This window comes from Lolium rigidum, chromosome 7 (genome assembly GCF_022539505.1).
Source record: "Lolium rigidum isolate FL_2022 chromosome 7, APGP_CSIRO_Lrig_0.1, whole genome shotgun sequence".
NCBI classification, from domain to species: domain Eukaryota; kingdom Viridiplantae; phylum Streptophyta; class Magnoliopsida; order Poales; family Poaceae; genus Lolium; species Lolium rigidum.
This window is the reverse complement of record NC_061514.1, coordinates 158,731,772-158,746,965: the sequence shown is the minus strand read 5'-3', so window position 1 is coordinate 158,746,965 and position 15,194 is coordinate 158,731,772. Positions and strand designations below refer to the sequence as shown.

Genomic DNA, 15,194 nt, shown 5'->3' with positions numbered 1-15,194 from the left:
AAGAGCGTGGATTATTATTAACTCCTGCCGGAAAAAGAAAACTGTGTAATTAATGCAATACTGCAGTAACATCTTCTAGTAGATTTGTATTCTCTACTAGTAATTCATAGTCGTGCAATTTTAGCGAGTCACGTGTGTGCTGATGATCTAGTCGTGTATGCTGATGGTCTGATCGCAGATGTGATTTTAATTAGAGGAATTAATATTCCTTGAGATTTTAACACTTTTTCCTCGCCCCCTTCATTATTTAATTCAAGACACGCCCTATATCTCTTGAGTATTCTCTCTTCAGAGAGCAACGGTAGTGGTCATGTCGATTAATTAATTAATTAGGAAAAACAGAATGTATCATTAGATTACAGTAAAAGAAAATAACGACAAAACTAACTGAACTTCAGGATGAGCTAGCTTTGTTGATGCTACCTGCTAATCCCCATATCAAGTGTTAGGGAAGCTATTCTTCAGTGAAGACGTACAGAGTAGTCCTACTATTCAGTAACTTATCAATCATTTATTTTCTGTGTGTCTATGTTGGTGAAGCAATAGTAAGACATTTCTTTATTTTTCCTTTCTAATGATATTTCCCAGATATTGTGATAATATACCCCCACTGGATAATAGAATAGGCGCATCAAGGATTTCTAACACTATCCTAATCATTATCATTAGCTATATCCATTCTTTAAATATTGTCATCAATAGATTGTGAAAGATATTTCCTTCTTGCCACTTCCATAGCCACGTGAAAACAGAGAATGTTACTCCACAATAATTCATTCCTACATCTAGCTTTGAAAGGTGTGCACTTGATACAGTGATCAAACCACTTCTGAAGTAAATGACAATGACACAAAATCCATTGCTTAGTCAGTCTTCTGGATTTTTAACACTGTCGTTTAATGTAAAATGCGTACGCGAAGATATTGCTTTTACTTTGGGCTAGCAATTAATTAATAGCCACCGGATAGATTAAAATCTTAGCATGACCTATACTAAAATTTAAAACCATGCCTGAGATGAATGAAGATATAATATTGAAGTGAGCTAAATCGTGAAAATTCACATGCATCTCATGCTAAGAATCAATTTTGCATATGCTTGGTTGTACTGGATGTGCCATAATATAACGATAAAATAGACTCCTCCTAAGTTATAAAATTTAATTGGACACTTCACCCTTATCTTTGTGTTCGTCTTGATGCAAGAAAACTGAGCACAATGATCCATTTTGTACCAAACTGAGCAAAAATTTCTCGGGGAAAATATTTGGAACTGCGGACACAATGTTCCATATTTTGTAGATGGATTTCTCTACCCATATTACAGGTGCTGCTAACTACTAGCTATGTACACTGAGTTCCTTGCTTTTTTACATGGATTTATCTTCTTATATTATGGATGCAGTTGAATATATTCTTACTCAAAAATGCGTTAAAATTATGCAGATCAAAAGCAAGAGTAAGATAAACATATATGCCTACAATATTGCCAGTTATCTCACACACATATTTCTTAGAGCTTTGTTGCATTCATCCAAGTAAATAATGTTTGTCGCGAGCTCTCATAAAAAACAGTTTGCTAACAGCCTAACACTGACATTTTCCGAAATCGATTTAATATACAGGTAGTTCAGTATTGACGCATTTTACTTCAGTACAGATTTTTTAGGAAATTAGCTTGCGTGTTTGTTTTTCAGCTACTATGATCCTTTATCATCTGCATTTTCATGATTATGTTAGTGAAGGCGCAACCTGCTGCTCCCCACAATCCTTTCTCCTTGCGATGGGCAGGGAGCTTGCGCATGATAGAGGACGGGGGATTCGGTGGTGCCACGCGGAAGATGAATCGGCCAGGTGGTTGCCTGGTTTCCGCAGCAAAAAATTATTCACATGTGTCTTTTTAGCTAACATTTCTGTTTGGGTCACCCTTGTTTGCTCTGCAGGATAAAACACAAATTCTGTGTTTGATGAGTTTCTGTTGAGGTGCGTGTTGCTTTAAGCATATCTTACCTTCACCGGTGTCGTTATTCAGCTGTTGACCCTCCTTTCTTGTTGTTTCTTACCTTAAAATAATATTTGTTTATTTTATAATTGTTGTAGTCTGAAATAAAAGCTGGAAGGTATCGTTATATACAAGAGAAGAAAGAATTTTCCAAGCAGATGCGGGAGATTGGAAACATATGGAATGGGTGTGATAAGAGAAAGATGAGCAAATTGCAAACTTATCTGCTGATAGGAAGAATCTTCATGACCGTGTTCATTAAGCAGAGACATAGCTATCACAGTCTGCCGTAAAAAAGCCATATAATCATGTTCATTGAACTTTTGATGTTTCTCTTAATCATTTCATATCTTGATAGTCACTGTAATTTGTGAAAATATTGGATTTGATCTTATTCTTGTGGCAATTCCACAATTTGAGTATTTTTATGGCGGGTATGGTGAGTATACTTCAAGCATTTGCCATATTTATCGTGTTATTTTAAAATATAACTTAAACACCTAGACCTTGATTCATTGTTTGACCTTTGAAGTTTATGTCCTCATAGCTAAATAAGATAAAACCCAAACTTTAGATACTTGTAATTTACTATGAGTTTTTTTTTTCATTTTATCTCATAAGAAGAGTGGGGTTTTTTCAGCAGTATGCGCTCTAATTATGACATATTACTACTTAACAGAATTCTGTAAATTTTTCCACACCTTGAAGATTATCCACTATGTTGGCGATAAGGTGCATCGCCGTCCTCTCCGGAGAATGGTGCAGGGTGATGTCCAAAAATCTTCAAGCACATGTTGGATATTACATATGTTGTTCTTACATGTCCCAGAATATATTGAATACAATGTTCCACAAAAAGCGGAACTTGAGCTTTGATCTTGTATCTTTTTTTCCAAACTTCAGTAGTGTCTATACACTTGCTTGTATTGTATTATATACCGAATGAAGACAATTCAACTCCCTTCCTCCCAGTGAAAGGCCTCAAGATTTCCATTACTTTTACCAGTAGGCTAAATTTATTAGATGGGAATTACCCACTGTTGTAAGAATGCTTAGTGTGACTAGAGTTTCTGCAAATCAAGTTATAGCCTCATAGGCGCCCCTTTCATATCGCATGATATAGATGCTGGTTGGGTCACCCTTGTACTGTCTAAAGTATGTTAAATTACAAATGTTTATACTTAATGTAAGTTAATTGTAGGTCAATTCAGATTAACGAGACCAAAGAAAGTCATATGGTGCATATGTTACTAATTCCTTATACTCGTATTAAATCTGCATATAGTTTTTTGTTCCGAGGGTGTGCTTACCGGTACCTTCCGTTCTCAATATTGACTGGTTCTTCTACACAAGTTCCAAGTAAGCATTTTACTCTTTCTACAGTTAATTGCAACTTCATCAATTTTATCTTGATGAAAATGTTGTCACATGTTAGCAATGCTATTGATCATCTATTTTTCTCTTGCTCGGTTGAGAAACATATACAAAGAGCAAGTTAATGTGCTCACGGTTTGAATTGTGTCCCCAATTAACTTATCTCTTGTGTGATAGTTGGTTAGCATTGACAGCTAAACATAAGAGTTTTTTTTAGAAGATCCTTTGACCTAATAGTCATTGTTCAGGAATTCGTTAACGGGTAACGACTCGCTCGGCCACTGAACAGCGATTAATCGGCCAATTTGCCAGTTAATCGGCTACTCAGTGACCCACTGAGTAGCGATTAACTGGCCATTTAATCGGCGATTCGGCCGAATTCTTGAACAATGCTGATAGTTATTATATGGACCATGTGGATGCTCTTATTGCCTTATTTATATGGATTATTGCGAGCATTATTGATTTTAGTGCAACTACATATGTGTCATGAAAATATAATTGTACCCCTCAAAGTAATTTTCAAGCAAAACAAGGCCTTCATGTATAAACGTGAATGTTCATGAGCATCATGTAATATGTGAAATGAGAAAAAAAAAACCGCAGCAACGCACGGGTATTCAACTATAGTAGATACAATCAATTATAAGATGGAGGAAATAAAACATTTTTTGGATGCTGTACCGTGCTCTCGGATGGTGGGGGAAATGACGGGCCCACACTGGATTTAGGTCGCACTCTCGACTCTGGACAATCGTCCCTCTCCCTTCTCCGACTCCGACCATCTCTAAACCCCTACACTCGGCTAGGGTTTGAGGTTGAGCCTCGCGCATCCATCTCCATCCCATGGCGACCACCACGCCGGCGCTCCTCGGCGCGCTAGACGACTTCACGTCGCGGGAGAACTGGGACAAGTTCTTCGCGCTCCGCGGCGGCGGCGACAGCTTCGAGTGGTACGCGGAGTGGGCGCAGATCAAGGCCCCGCTCCGCTCGCTCCTCCTCGGGGCGGAGGGGGCGGACATCCTCGTCCCGGGCTGCGGGAGCTCCGTGCTCTCGGAGGAGCTCTACGACATGGGCTTCCGCCGCATCACCAACATCGACTTCTCCCGCGTCATCGTGGCCGACATGCTCCGCCGCCACGCCCGCGTCCGCCCCGAGATGCGCTGGCGGGTCATGGACATGACCAAAATGCAGGTATGCCCCCCCCCCCCCCCGCGCCGTGGATTGCGGCTGAGAATCGTGCTAATTTAGGATTGGTGTGTTTATTGGTGCTGGGTTGGTGGCGGTCCGCTCTAGTTGAAATAATGAGGTCCGCTCTAGTTGGAACATCTGCGCTCACTTCGATTACAGGCAGGTTCAAAATTGTGATGTTTGAACTTTGAACACTGATGATTGTGCTGAAGCTGCTATCAAAGTTTGCAATGCTCGATTACTTGATGCTGTAATGGATGATGATATTAGCCACTGCTTCACTGAATGGAAAATATATACAGCTCTATTCTTTTATGGACCTTGGCACCATGACTGGAATTTCAACTCCTGCCTATAGAGCAAGTTGGCCTGGGTTCCATGGAGTGGTGTCTGTCCGTTGTCAGTGCATAGTCTTACAACTGAATTAATGTGCTAGCACTCTATTCCTAGCTTCCAGGAGATACTTATGTTTTTTGTTCGCAATTTCTGCAACATGGTAGATCAAACTGAAAAAAATGGAAGTATTTATTTATTGAGATAACCGGAGTCAGACACAGAAAGTGCCGGATACGAATACAGACACGGATAATAACGGTCATGAATATGGAGCGAGCTGAATACAGACATCCCCAGTTACAAATATTTAGCAGGATATAGCGTGAAAGTGGAGATCAATGAAAGATACAGTACTTCCAAAATCCAACTACATTAGCAGTTCAATACATAGGCTTAGCACATATTTATATGATTTTCAGTTGATGCGCAGTCACTGATAGATGAAGACATGAAGTGATCATGGAATAGTAGCTGTAACACATAAGTATTAGCTAGGTTCCAAGACAATACACAGTTAATTAACCTTCTGAAAACTTTTCAGGATAAATATTTGTATATAAGTACAAGATGAGCTACGCATAAATGCATAAGCTCGCAATAATAAACTTCTAAAGGGCCGAAATGCAGATGGTTTTCGATATATTGCCTGAGCAGTGTAGCTTGTCTCCGATGTCCTATGTAATATTATATAGATGGTATTGTTGAAAAGTCCGGATAGTTGAATCCAGGCGGATATTGTTCATTCTGTATCATATCCCATACCCTATTCTACCCTAATGTTTTGGAGTTGGAATCGGATACAGATTGTAGTGGATACACATTTTCCTAAACCATATTCGGTCCAAAAACCTTCGCTTGGATGGACTGTTGGAAAGTTTTCACCTGATGGGCAATATTTGTGATTGTGTCACTGACTGTTTCCAGTTGACACATTTTTAAAATTTCTATTGCTTTATCATTTGTCCTTTGCCATTCTTGTGGAAACCAACTGAGTCCTCGTGCTTTTTTTTTTTTTTTGAACAAGGTGCTTTATTTGTTTAGCAACCTGTTACACATTCTTGTGGAAACCAACTGACGTCCCAAATTGACAGTTTCCAGATGGGTCATTTGATTTCATACTTGATAAGGGAGGATTGGATGCTCTTATGGAGCCAGAAGTTGGCACGGAACTGGGGATGAAATATCTAAATGAGGTATTTTGATCATGAATTTTAAAGTTTAAATACCCCCATCTACTTGCAGAAATTTAGTAGATTTAATGGAAATTCTGTTTTCTTCATGTCAAGTCTGACTAAGCAAGCACCTTTCGCAGGCCAAGAGGGTTTTGAAGTCAGGGGGAAAATTTGTGTGCTTTACTTTAGCAGAATCCCATGTTTTAGGTGAACTCTTATTAACTTTTTTGTTTAAACTTTACATATGCATGTGCGTGCTTCTGATTTCGAATTTAAGATAGGTCCAAATTTTAAGTTACAGCTCTTCTATTTCTTCTGTTCTTCCATGAGAGATTATATACTGATTTGGTACAAATATGACCATTGATTTTTAAACTACGGAGTGTAATTAATACAAATAAAAGGTCATGCGATTATGAAAGTATCTTTAACAGAAAGTCTAGTGATGTACTAGTTGTATACCTGTGACCAATATAGATACTTCTGCAGATATTGGCATTCAGATAATCAGATTTTAAGACGTTCCTAAAACTCTAGAACACCAATCATAGAACAGATAGGCTATTTTCTACGTAATTATTTTCTATGTAATTAACACTTAATACTGAAACTTTAGTTACGCTCTTTTCTACTTTCTCTCTTGTAGACCTACTTTTGCCTGAGTTCAGGTTTGGATGGGATTTGAGTATCCAAGCTATAGCCAGTGAACGCTCCAGTAAGTCTGCCTTCCAGACCTTCATGGTGGTCATGGTAAAAGGGAAGATGGGTGTTGTACACACAATAGAATCGCGACTGGATCAGAATGCTAAATACTGTAACATGAAACAGGTACTATTATGTTCTTCTGGTATGCATTATGAAATGTAAACAATTAAGTTTCTGTCAGACTCTTACAGTTACTCTTGTACTCTATGTTGGCTTTACAGGCAAATGCTGTAATTCATGCTCTGCAAAATGAGAACAGAATCCGGGAGTCACACACTTCTGGTGTTGATGTACTTTTCTCATTGCGAGATCTTCAGCTAGGAGCTATTGGAAACCTGAAGGTCATTGTTCCAGGACGAAGGAGGCAGTTGATTCTTGGTGAGCAGGGAAGTTCACTTTATTGCTACAAGGCTGTTTTCATGGATGCTAAGAATCAAACCGGTGTATTTGCATACCATTGTGGAGTTTTCATTGTGCCTAAGGTATGTTACATATTGTCAATTTACACCTGTGCATTTCAGTATGTTTTATTGTCACATTTTAACTGAATCCCGTAGCCAATTATTTCCTTTATTTTGCAATAAACAAGTGGAATAATACAATACGATATCTGATTATCACCAGAGATTACTTCGAAACTAAGACACACTTGAAGAAATTGGCTAGGGATTTTGTGTGACCTCTACAGCCCATTCTTGATCCAAGTCTTATAATTTATCGTGTAACATGTTGTTAAGCTATTAGCAATCAGGATTGGAAGGAAATGACTAATACAGACTTGACTTGGTTGATTGACCTGCAATTATATGGGACTAGCACCTGCATTATTAGGATCTTGTTAATACTAATGTAATTTTTTCATGTAATTGGGAATTAAGAATTTTCCATCTTAAGGGAAAAGGAATGAATTTGGTTGAAGCCCGGTAGTCGACTTGACTTGCCAAGCAATGCTTTTTGAATATGATTTAGTGTCCTTACCAGTACTGAAACCTATAAATATGCTGCCATGGATCCTATTTCAAATAATAAATATTTTGTTACCCTGGATTTAATCCTGCTAAGTTTTTTTGGTACAGTTCACTGCTCATTATTTATCTCTGATTTATGTCTAACACGGTTTTTCAGCTGCAACAAAATGATTTTTTTGCCTGTGTGAGTGGCCTGTGGGTCAACTAATCTGGCCAATTGGACTTTGCTTAAGCACAGACTGCACAGTAGCTTCCATTGCATATTCATCAGTCCTTTCAGTATTGTACCTAACAATGTTGAAAAAACGACCAAATGAACTCTTCTGTCCATCCAAAAATGCTAACGAACATACATTCTTCCAGGCACGAGCTCAGGAATGGTTATTTGCTTCAGAGGAAGGGCAGTGGGTTGTTGTTGAAAGTGCAAAGGCTGCTCGTCTAATCATGGTACAATTTTTATGAATGCAACCATTTTGTTATCTGGGATTGTGCTACATTACTCTCGTGGCTTATATTGATGATATGCTAGGTATTCTTGGATAGCAGACATGCAAATGCTGACATAGATGTTATCAAGGTGATTTTTCTCAAATTAGAACACTGCGGTTGCCAAAGGCTCCTATTTCAACATATGTTATACCTTAACATTAATGTTTTTGCTAATTCTCAGAAGGATTTATCTCCTCTTGTTAAGGATCTAGAACCTGAATATCCGGAAGACACAGACCCTATCCCGTAGGTGTCAATGCTTTCCTTTGAAATTTCATCAGCATTTTCTTCTACAAGTTGGCATTTATGATGTTCAGAAAATAGTGAAGACATCAAATAACTAAGCCAAGCTTTGCAATTATGTATTGGGGTAAATGATTGCATGGTCACTGGCCAGGAGAAAAATCGATGCTATTTTAACAATATTCTGCTGATGCTAAATAAGTTGATGTGTATATTCTGCCAGTTAACCTATTTAGGAAAGATGTAATATCATTGTTATTGTTACTACAACCCGCACTGCCTGGATCCTTTAATCACCTTACACCCCACTACTACTTGTTTACTTTTCTCTCTTGGCTTTGTTCTACTATTTATTTTAAAACTTTTTTTTTTTACTTTGATGTTTCATGTTGTGGTGGTACATAAACACCTGTGCAGGTTCATGATGGCTAGTGATGGCGTGAAACAAAGAGATATTCTGCACGAGGTACTTTTTTCTAGAGGCCTATTCTAGTGGTAATGATGTTTGTCCTTTTTTAGAGACCCAAAGCTAAACAAATAAGCTTAATTTATGTGGAGAAGATCAAATTTTAACTTGGAAAACGAGGTCCTAGTTGAACCTAAAACTATAAGACCATGTGTTGGTGATCATCAACTTTCATAGCCGAATCACTTTGAACCCTAACCTGGTTTTGAGAATGGTTTTGTTGATGTGTGAGACAGGATGGTGATGTTTGACCAAAGTGACACACAGATGTCTGACAATGTGGCTTATTAATATGATTCCACATTCGATTTAGTCCTAGAAACTAAATGTTAGTTCAGATTTTTCAGTGTTTAGAAATTGATATTTAAGGAAAACTAAATTATATTTCTTGTTTTTTTAAATAAAATCTTCAGAAACTTTGAAAAGCTATGTTGTTTTGTCATAAATCTGAATGTTTGGTTCTATTTTGTTTGATCAAAAGTTGCAAGAACTTCTATTGTAGTTCGAATTTTGGCAAGCTCAGATAATTTTTTTGGATTACATGAAACGTGGAATCATACAAAAAATACATGTTGTCAGCCACGTTTCTTCCATGTCGGCGAAACTGGCTTATGCCTCAAAACCGCCTTAACTTTCGAAGTAATTCAGTCTTGAAATTTCAGAGTCTCAGATACCTCATTATGCAGTTGTGTGTTCAACATGGAAATCGTACCAACTACCGGTCCAAAATTTAGGCTTCTTCTTTTGATAACACATTGGGGGTTCTTACTAATGATGTTTGGTTACACTTTGGTACTATTTCTTGTGTTCTCCCGCATCAAGTTCCTTCCTGCTAAGTTATAACAGTCAAAACCACTTCAATTCATCCATCACCTGTTTAACTGCAGCCTTTGCCTGTATAGGTTCTCAATGTGCATAGTAAATGTCTTAGCATGTTTGCAGCTGTCCGTTAAATTGATGCAAGCACAAAATTCCCTTGTGCAAATGTTCCAAGCTATGTAATGATAAGATATACTGTTTTGTGTTGAATCAGGATTCCAGGACCATATTAGCTTCGTGTCATTCCAAAGCTTGTTAGTCCTAGTGTTAGTGTCGGACTTGTAGTTAATTACATCTTGTTTAGTTATTGCTTGTTTCTCCTCGAGTCATCTGTTTGTCATGTTCTCTCTGGATTACTTCGGTTTGCAGTTTACTGATGATGATTACTTGATTAGTGTGTCTCCTAAGCTGGGTTATCGCTAGTCATTTTATCTCACATTGTTGTAAATACTGTTTGGAGAGAATCTGTATATGGCAAGACTTGAAGGAACTGAGATGAATGGAGAAAAATATTTTTCGTACTTATACCAAGGATTTAATAGGATGAATTAATGGGAAAATAACCAGTATAGTATGGCTGGTTTCTATTATCCCACCCTCTGTGTGAGGATGAATGCAGTAAAAGTGTCATATGCAACCAAAAAGGATAATTTAGTCGGCCTGGTTTCCCTCTCTCCCATATTGTCAAATTCCCTTCCTTATTGCAAGATAACTACTCCCAAAAACCAAGGTTTATGATTACTCTTTTGCCTATGACCCAAAAAAAGTTAAAAATTTGCATGCTCCCTTCCGTAGAGGGTATCTTATACGCCCTAAGAAATGTTAATAGTGCTTAATTGTTCATCATTTCGGGTGATGTTAATCTAACCGATCCTTATAGGGCACTGGCTTGAGAAAAGTACCTCAGGATGAGATTATCACCACCTTGGGTCGATTAAATTAACTGTCAGCTATTTGTGAACTTGTGTAGTTGCTCAGAAGGAGCTACATAATGATTTTTCTTATAGAATATATCTTGACCCTTCCTTGTGCAATGAATCACAAAGCTTGATGTTTGAACGTTACCGATTGGTAACTTCTATCTTTTGAATGAAATGAAATGCAAAGGCTTTTTGTGTTTCCCCTAGCATCACAGGTCTGAACATGATTCTACTTGTGGCTAATACATGTAGATGTTTTTATTTGAATTTGTCAAAGCCACATGGTTCGCTAATTTGTTCTAATGTCTGATCACCGTTGAGTTGCACACGTTAAATACTTCCTCAGCTGACCTCCTTTTGTTGCATTTTGAAGGTAACGTCAGAAATAACAGGTCCTATGGTTGTGGAAGATGTTGTGTACGAAAATGTTGATGGAGACCAAAGCTCTATGTCTGAAAAAATGTTCCGTCGACTTATTTTTAAAAGAAGTTCTGGCTTAGTGCAATCTGAAGCATTGTTAATCAGTGATTCCCCCAGTGAGGAGACGGACAATAAGAGCAAAAATTCTTCTACAGCATCAAAAAAGAAGAACCAGAAAAAGGGTCTCAGTGGTATATTCTTATTGATGTTAACTTAAATGTGCAATATTTCTGTTATGGTGTGGTTGTTTGCTTTCCTTGTTGGTAGGAATAATCCATGCCTTTTCATCGGCTTGCTTTGAGCCTTTTCTATTTGTTGATAACCTTGTTTTTGCATTTAGGTTTCATGGGGAACATTTCATGCATGGCATATGATTCTAGATAAATTGCAGTCTGAATTCTTACCAATTGCTGGAACTACTTTTGCACTGTATGAGTGTATTTTTAATCTGGGGATATTCATCCAGTTACTTGCATGCACTTTTTTTTGACATGCAATCACTCTTTAAATTTGAAGTTCATACTCATCTGATACTAATTCTGTATGTTGATCTTCCCTGGATCTAGTACTTACTGATAGTTTAGACTTTTTTTTTGCCAAGTCATTCTAAACCTTTCAAAAAAATGCAGAACTTTTGCAGATTATATATGATTTTGCTCATTTCCTCTTCTAATGCTTGTTGATTCTACACGCTGTTCTTAACTGAGATATAATCATTAGGTGATGTACCTGTCCTTTCCCTCATTTGGTATGTCAGTTGAAAATGACCAGTTCCCCTGTGCTCTATTTTTGCTGTTGAATAAGGGTTCATGGTCCTCTGGTAGTAACAGGAGCTGCTGCAGTTATCCACTTTTTTCAGATGTTACCTGGAGAATAAATCTTGAGTTGGAAACATTCGAGTGTTTGATTCTTTATTTAAAAATGTGAATAGTAACTTTGGGTGGGAACCATCTATGTTAAACCTTACATTTAGTTTATAGAAATCAATCTGCATAGGCAAAACTGGTTTCTGCTGCAACTGCCTGGATTTCATACCATCTGTACCTTTTCGTGAATTTGGAATTTGAAACCCTGGATCGGTAACTGTTGTTACCTGATTTTTCATATTGGTACGTCTATTAATGTGATTGGTCTAGTCCTCTCTGATGCAATAATAACGCAACCAAATAAGTTATGTCTTTACTTTATATCTTCTGTAACTTGTAAACCCATTGGCTGGCTTTTCTTATAATACGTAGGATCCAAGAACAGTCTGAGGATCGACCATAGCTATCTTGGTAGCTCTTATCACAGTAGTATCATATGCGGGCTTTCTTTAGCTGCATCTGCTCTGACTGCTGCTGCGTCATCTGGAGAAAAAGTAAGTAATATGATATCATTAATTCATTATGCATGAACAATATAAGTTTCAAGAGTAAAAACCTGAAGTTCTAAGGTTGGTTTTGTATTTAGAACTAATTTGTTGAATGCCTGGACCTCCGTGCTAGTGTCAGTTATTCTTTTTTCCATTACAACACTAATTTCAATTCTGATACTAATATCCTGCATTTTGTTTTGTAGATTAGTACCACTATTGTAGGTCTTGGAGCAGGGAGTTTACCAATGTTTCTTCGTGGATGTCTCCCTTTTCTAGATATTGAGGTAAACGGGAACATGTCCTGTTCTTGGTTGCCTAATTAAATTGGGTGATCATGTTTCTCAAAATTTACAGGTTGTTGAGTTGGACCCTATGATGGAGGAGGTAGCAAAGAAATATTTTGGCTTTTCGATGGATGAGCAATTGAAGGTAACTGCTAATGTGCAAAAATAACTAGATGTTACTTTTTGGAGGCTTTATTTGATTTAAAAATATCTTTATTCGGAGCTGTTTCTTTTCCCGTTCCCTCGCCCTGGCATAGCACTTCGCTTCCGGTTATTCGGAAGAATCAACTGACTTCTCCCTTCTTCATTGATCTGGGGGAAAGGGAACCATCTACCAGTTGGGGATGTGGCGTTCTTAGTGCTGTACTCGGTATCTGTACGGCCATAATAGTGTAGCAAGGTCTATTGTAACTGCTAATGTGTTAAATTATTTTTATCGTAATGTATCATTTTGTTTTTCTATGCAACACCAAGCAAGCACAACACAATTAGGACTTTTAGAACGAACATTCTTTTTTAACAAATCATGATCTGTGTTCTTCTTTCTCGTACTCAAAGTAATGTTTGCGCTTTTACTATACTTTGAGTTTAGGAGGTTTATACTCAGGAGTACTTCACCCTCCTTAGGAATTCATGCTTAGGAGCTTACTAGTATTACCAAGTACTACTCCCTCCGTTCCTTAATATAAGATGTTTTGGCAGCTCAAATTGAACTGCCAATATGTCTTATATTTAGGAACAGAGGAAGTACCTACTAAGCCTGTAGTAATGAGCAATACTGAGGTTGGTTCAGAATTCAGATCTCATTCAATTACGAAGCATTGCCCTATCTTTCTTAATAGTTGTGTTCAGTGTTGGTTTCTGATGCCTTGTTCTTTATTTTATTTTATATTAAAAAGTTTGCTATTTGTGGCATTGAGCTTCATTACATTTGCCCCGTTTCCTTGCAATAGGTGCATTTGGGGGATGGAATCAAATTCATCGAAGAAAATGCAGTTGCAGACCATGGTACTTCAACCCATTCTGTACCAAACGGCAAAAACAGCAAGGCAATCAGGATTCTTATTGTTGATGTTGATTCATCTGATCTAAGGTGTAGACTCTTTAACTTTTCCACGTCGTTGTTTTGCCAAGCCTTTTCATGCCTATAGAATCTGATTTGAAGTCCCTGGTTACAGTTCTGGGCTGTCTTGCCCTCATGTCAGCTTTGTCGAAGATGCTTTCCTCATGTCAGCAAAAAAGTTCCTTTCAGCTGGGGGACTCCTCATCATCAATTTAGTCGCGCGATCATCAGCAGTTAGGGAAATGGTCATTTCACGATTGAAAGTGGTAAGACAGGCCTGGGACAAGCTTCTGTTTGTAACTGCATAGGTCTAAGTTCAAGTATTAGATCTAACAATTTTCCCCTCTAGGTATTTGAGCACCTGTACTCACTGCAACTCGAAGAAGACGTGAATGAAGTTCTGTTTGCGTCCCCAAGCGAAAGATACCTGGAAATCGATCACCTTGACGAGGCTGCAGCGAAACTGAAGGCTATGCTGAAATACCCGGTGGATGTAGAATCAGATATAAAGAATCTGCAGAGGCTGCAGTAGTGGACTTCTGTTGCGAAGCACCGTCCTTTTGTGCTCCGGCACTCAGAAAAGAGTTGTTGTTGATAAAATAGAACCCTTGCCAATTGAGAAGGGGTAGAGTGCATTTTCACTTGTACTGTCAGTGCCAAGTTTTTGAGGAGTAAAGCTCTGTTACCATCTGTAGAGTTACAACGGTGAGTAGGGGGGTTCGCCCTCTCAAAAGAAATAGTACATGTTCATCTCTACTAGTATTGGTGAGGATGTAGTTCCTGGCTCAGAATTATTAGAGGACCGTTAATATCTTGACGGGTTTCTCAGTGCTGTCTGTCGACTGATCTTGCTAATTTGTTCATCCCTGTAGACCTACTTGGTTGGCAGGATATATAAATCAAGATCAAAACGGGGCGCAGCTGACTTGGGTGGCTGTTTTGATTGACATGCGTGGTCGCTTGAAGCTTCTAAATATGGTCAGCGACTCAACATACACCAATCTGGTCTGAGTCCATACTCGAGAAGATTGGAAAACCCTTGCGAAAAGGAAAGAAGGGTACGTCGTTGGGCTCGACTTGTAACCCATCTAGGCTAGGCAAAGCTGCCGGTCCCTTTCTCCATGGCCATTTAGTCCTGTGAGACCGAGAGAAATGCACGCATACACACTATGGAATCTTCCAAACCTGCACAATATATGAATAATAATCAATACTACCAGTACGGGAAGACAGAGATGTCTGCTAACTTGAAGAAGATTAATCCCCGTTGCACTAAGTTGATTGAACGGTCACGGTTAGGCCAGGTAGCATGTGTGGAACGGAACTGTGGATGCCCTGCTGGCGAGTTGACTTTGACCAGGGCTTTATGTGCCTAGTATGTTGTGT

At 38.4% G+C, this 15,194-nt stretch overlaps 1 protein-coding gene across 1 annotated transcript; it reads left to right on the top strand.

The window, feature by feature from the left end:
- Nucleotides 1–4,121: 4,121 nt before the first annotated feature.
- Nucleotides 4,122–14,621, top strand: LOC124674258 (eEF1A lysine and N-terminal methyltransferase-like). Its single transcript, XM_047210298.1, has 16 exons — nt 4,122–4,569; nt 5,994–6,095; nt 6,215–6,281; nt 6,721–6,902; nt 7,001–7,261; nt 8,111–8,194; nt 8,277–8,324; nt 8,418–8,482; nt 8,897–8,945; nt 11,058–11,295; nt 12,343–12,464; nt 12,665–12,745; nt 12,816–12,890; nt 13,699–13,838; nt 13,924–14,074; nt 14,158–14,621. Exons 1-16 carry the CDS (start codon nt 4,222–4,224, stop codon nt 14,338–14,340), a joined length of 2,196 nt encoding a protein of 731 aa, XP_047066254.1. The 5' UTR covers nt 4,122–4,221; the 3' UTR covers nt 14,341–14,621.
- Nucleotides 14,622–15,194: the final 573 nt, after the last annotated feature.

What these genes read in the sequence shown, in the direction of transcription:
- LOC124674258 (XM_047210298.1), top strand. Translation starts at nt 4,222, where the DNA reads ATGGCGACCACCACGCCGGCGCTCCTCGGCGCGCTAGACGACTTCACG. An exon ending in AGCAGAATCCCATGTTTTAG is followed by an intron (nt 6,282 to 6,720) that starts GTGAACTCTTAT and finishes TCTCTCTTGTAG; the next exon opens with ACCTACTTTTGCCTGAGTTC. An exon ending in CTGACATAGATGTTATCAAG is followed by an intron (nt 8,325 to 8,417) that starts GTGATTTTTCTC and finishes GCTAATTCTCAG; the next exon opens with AAGGATTTATCTCCTCTTGT.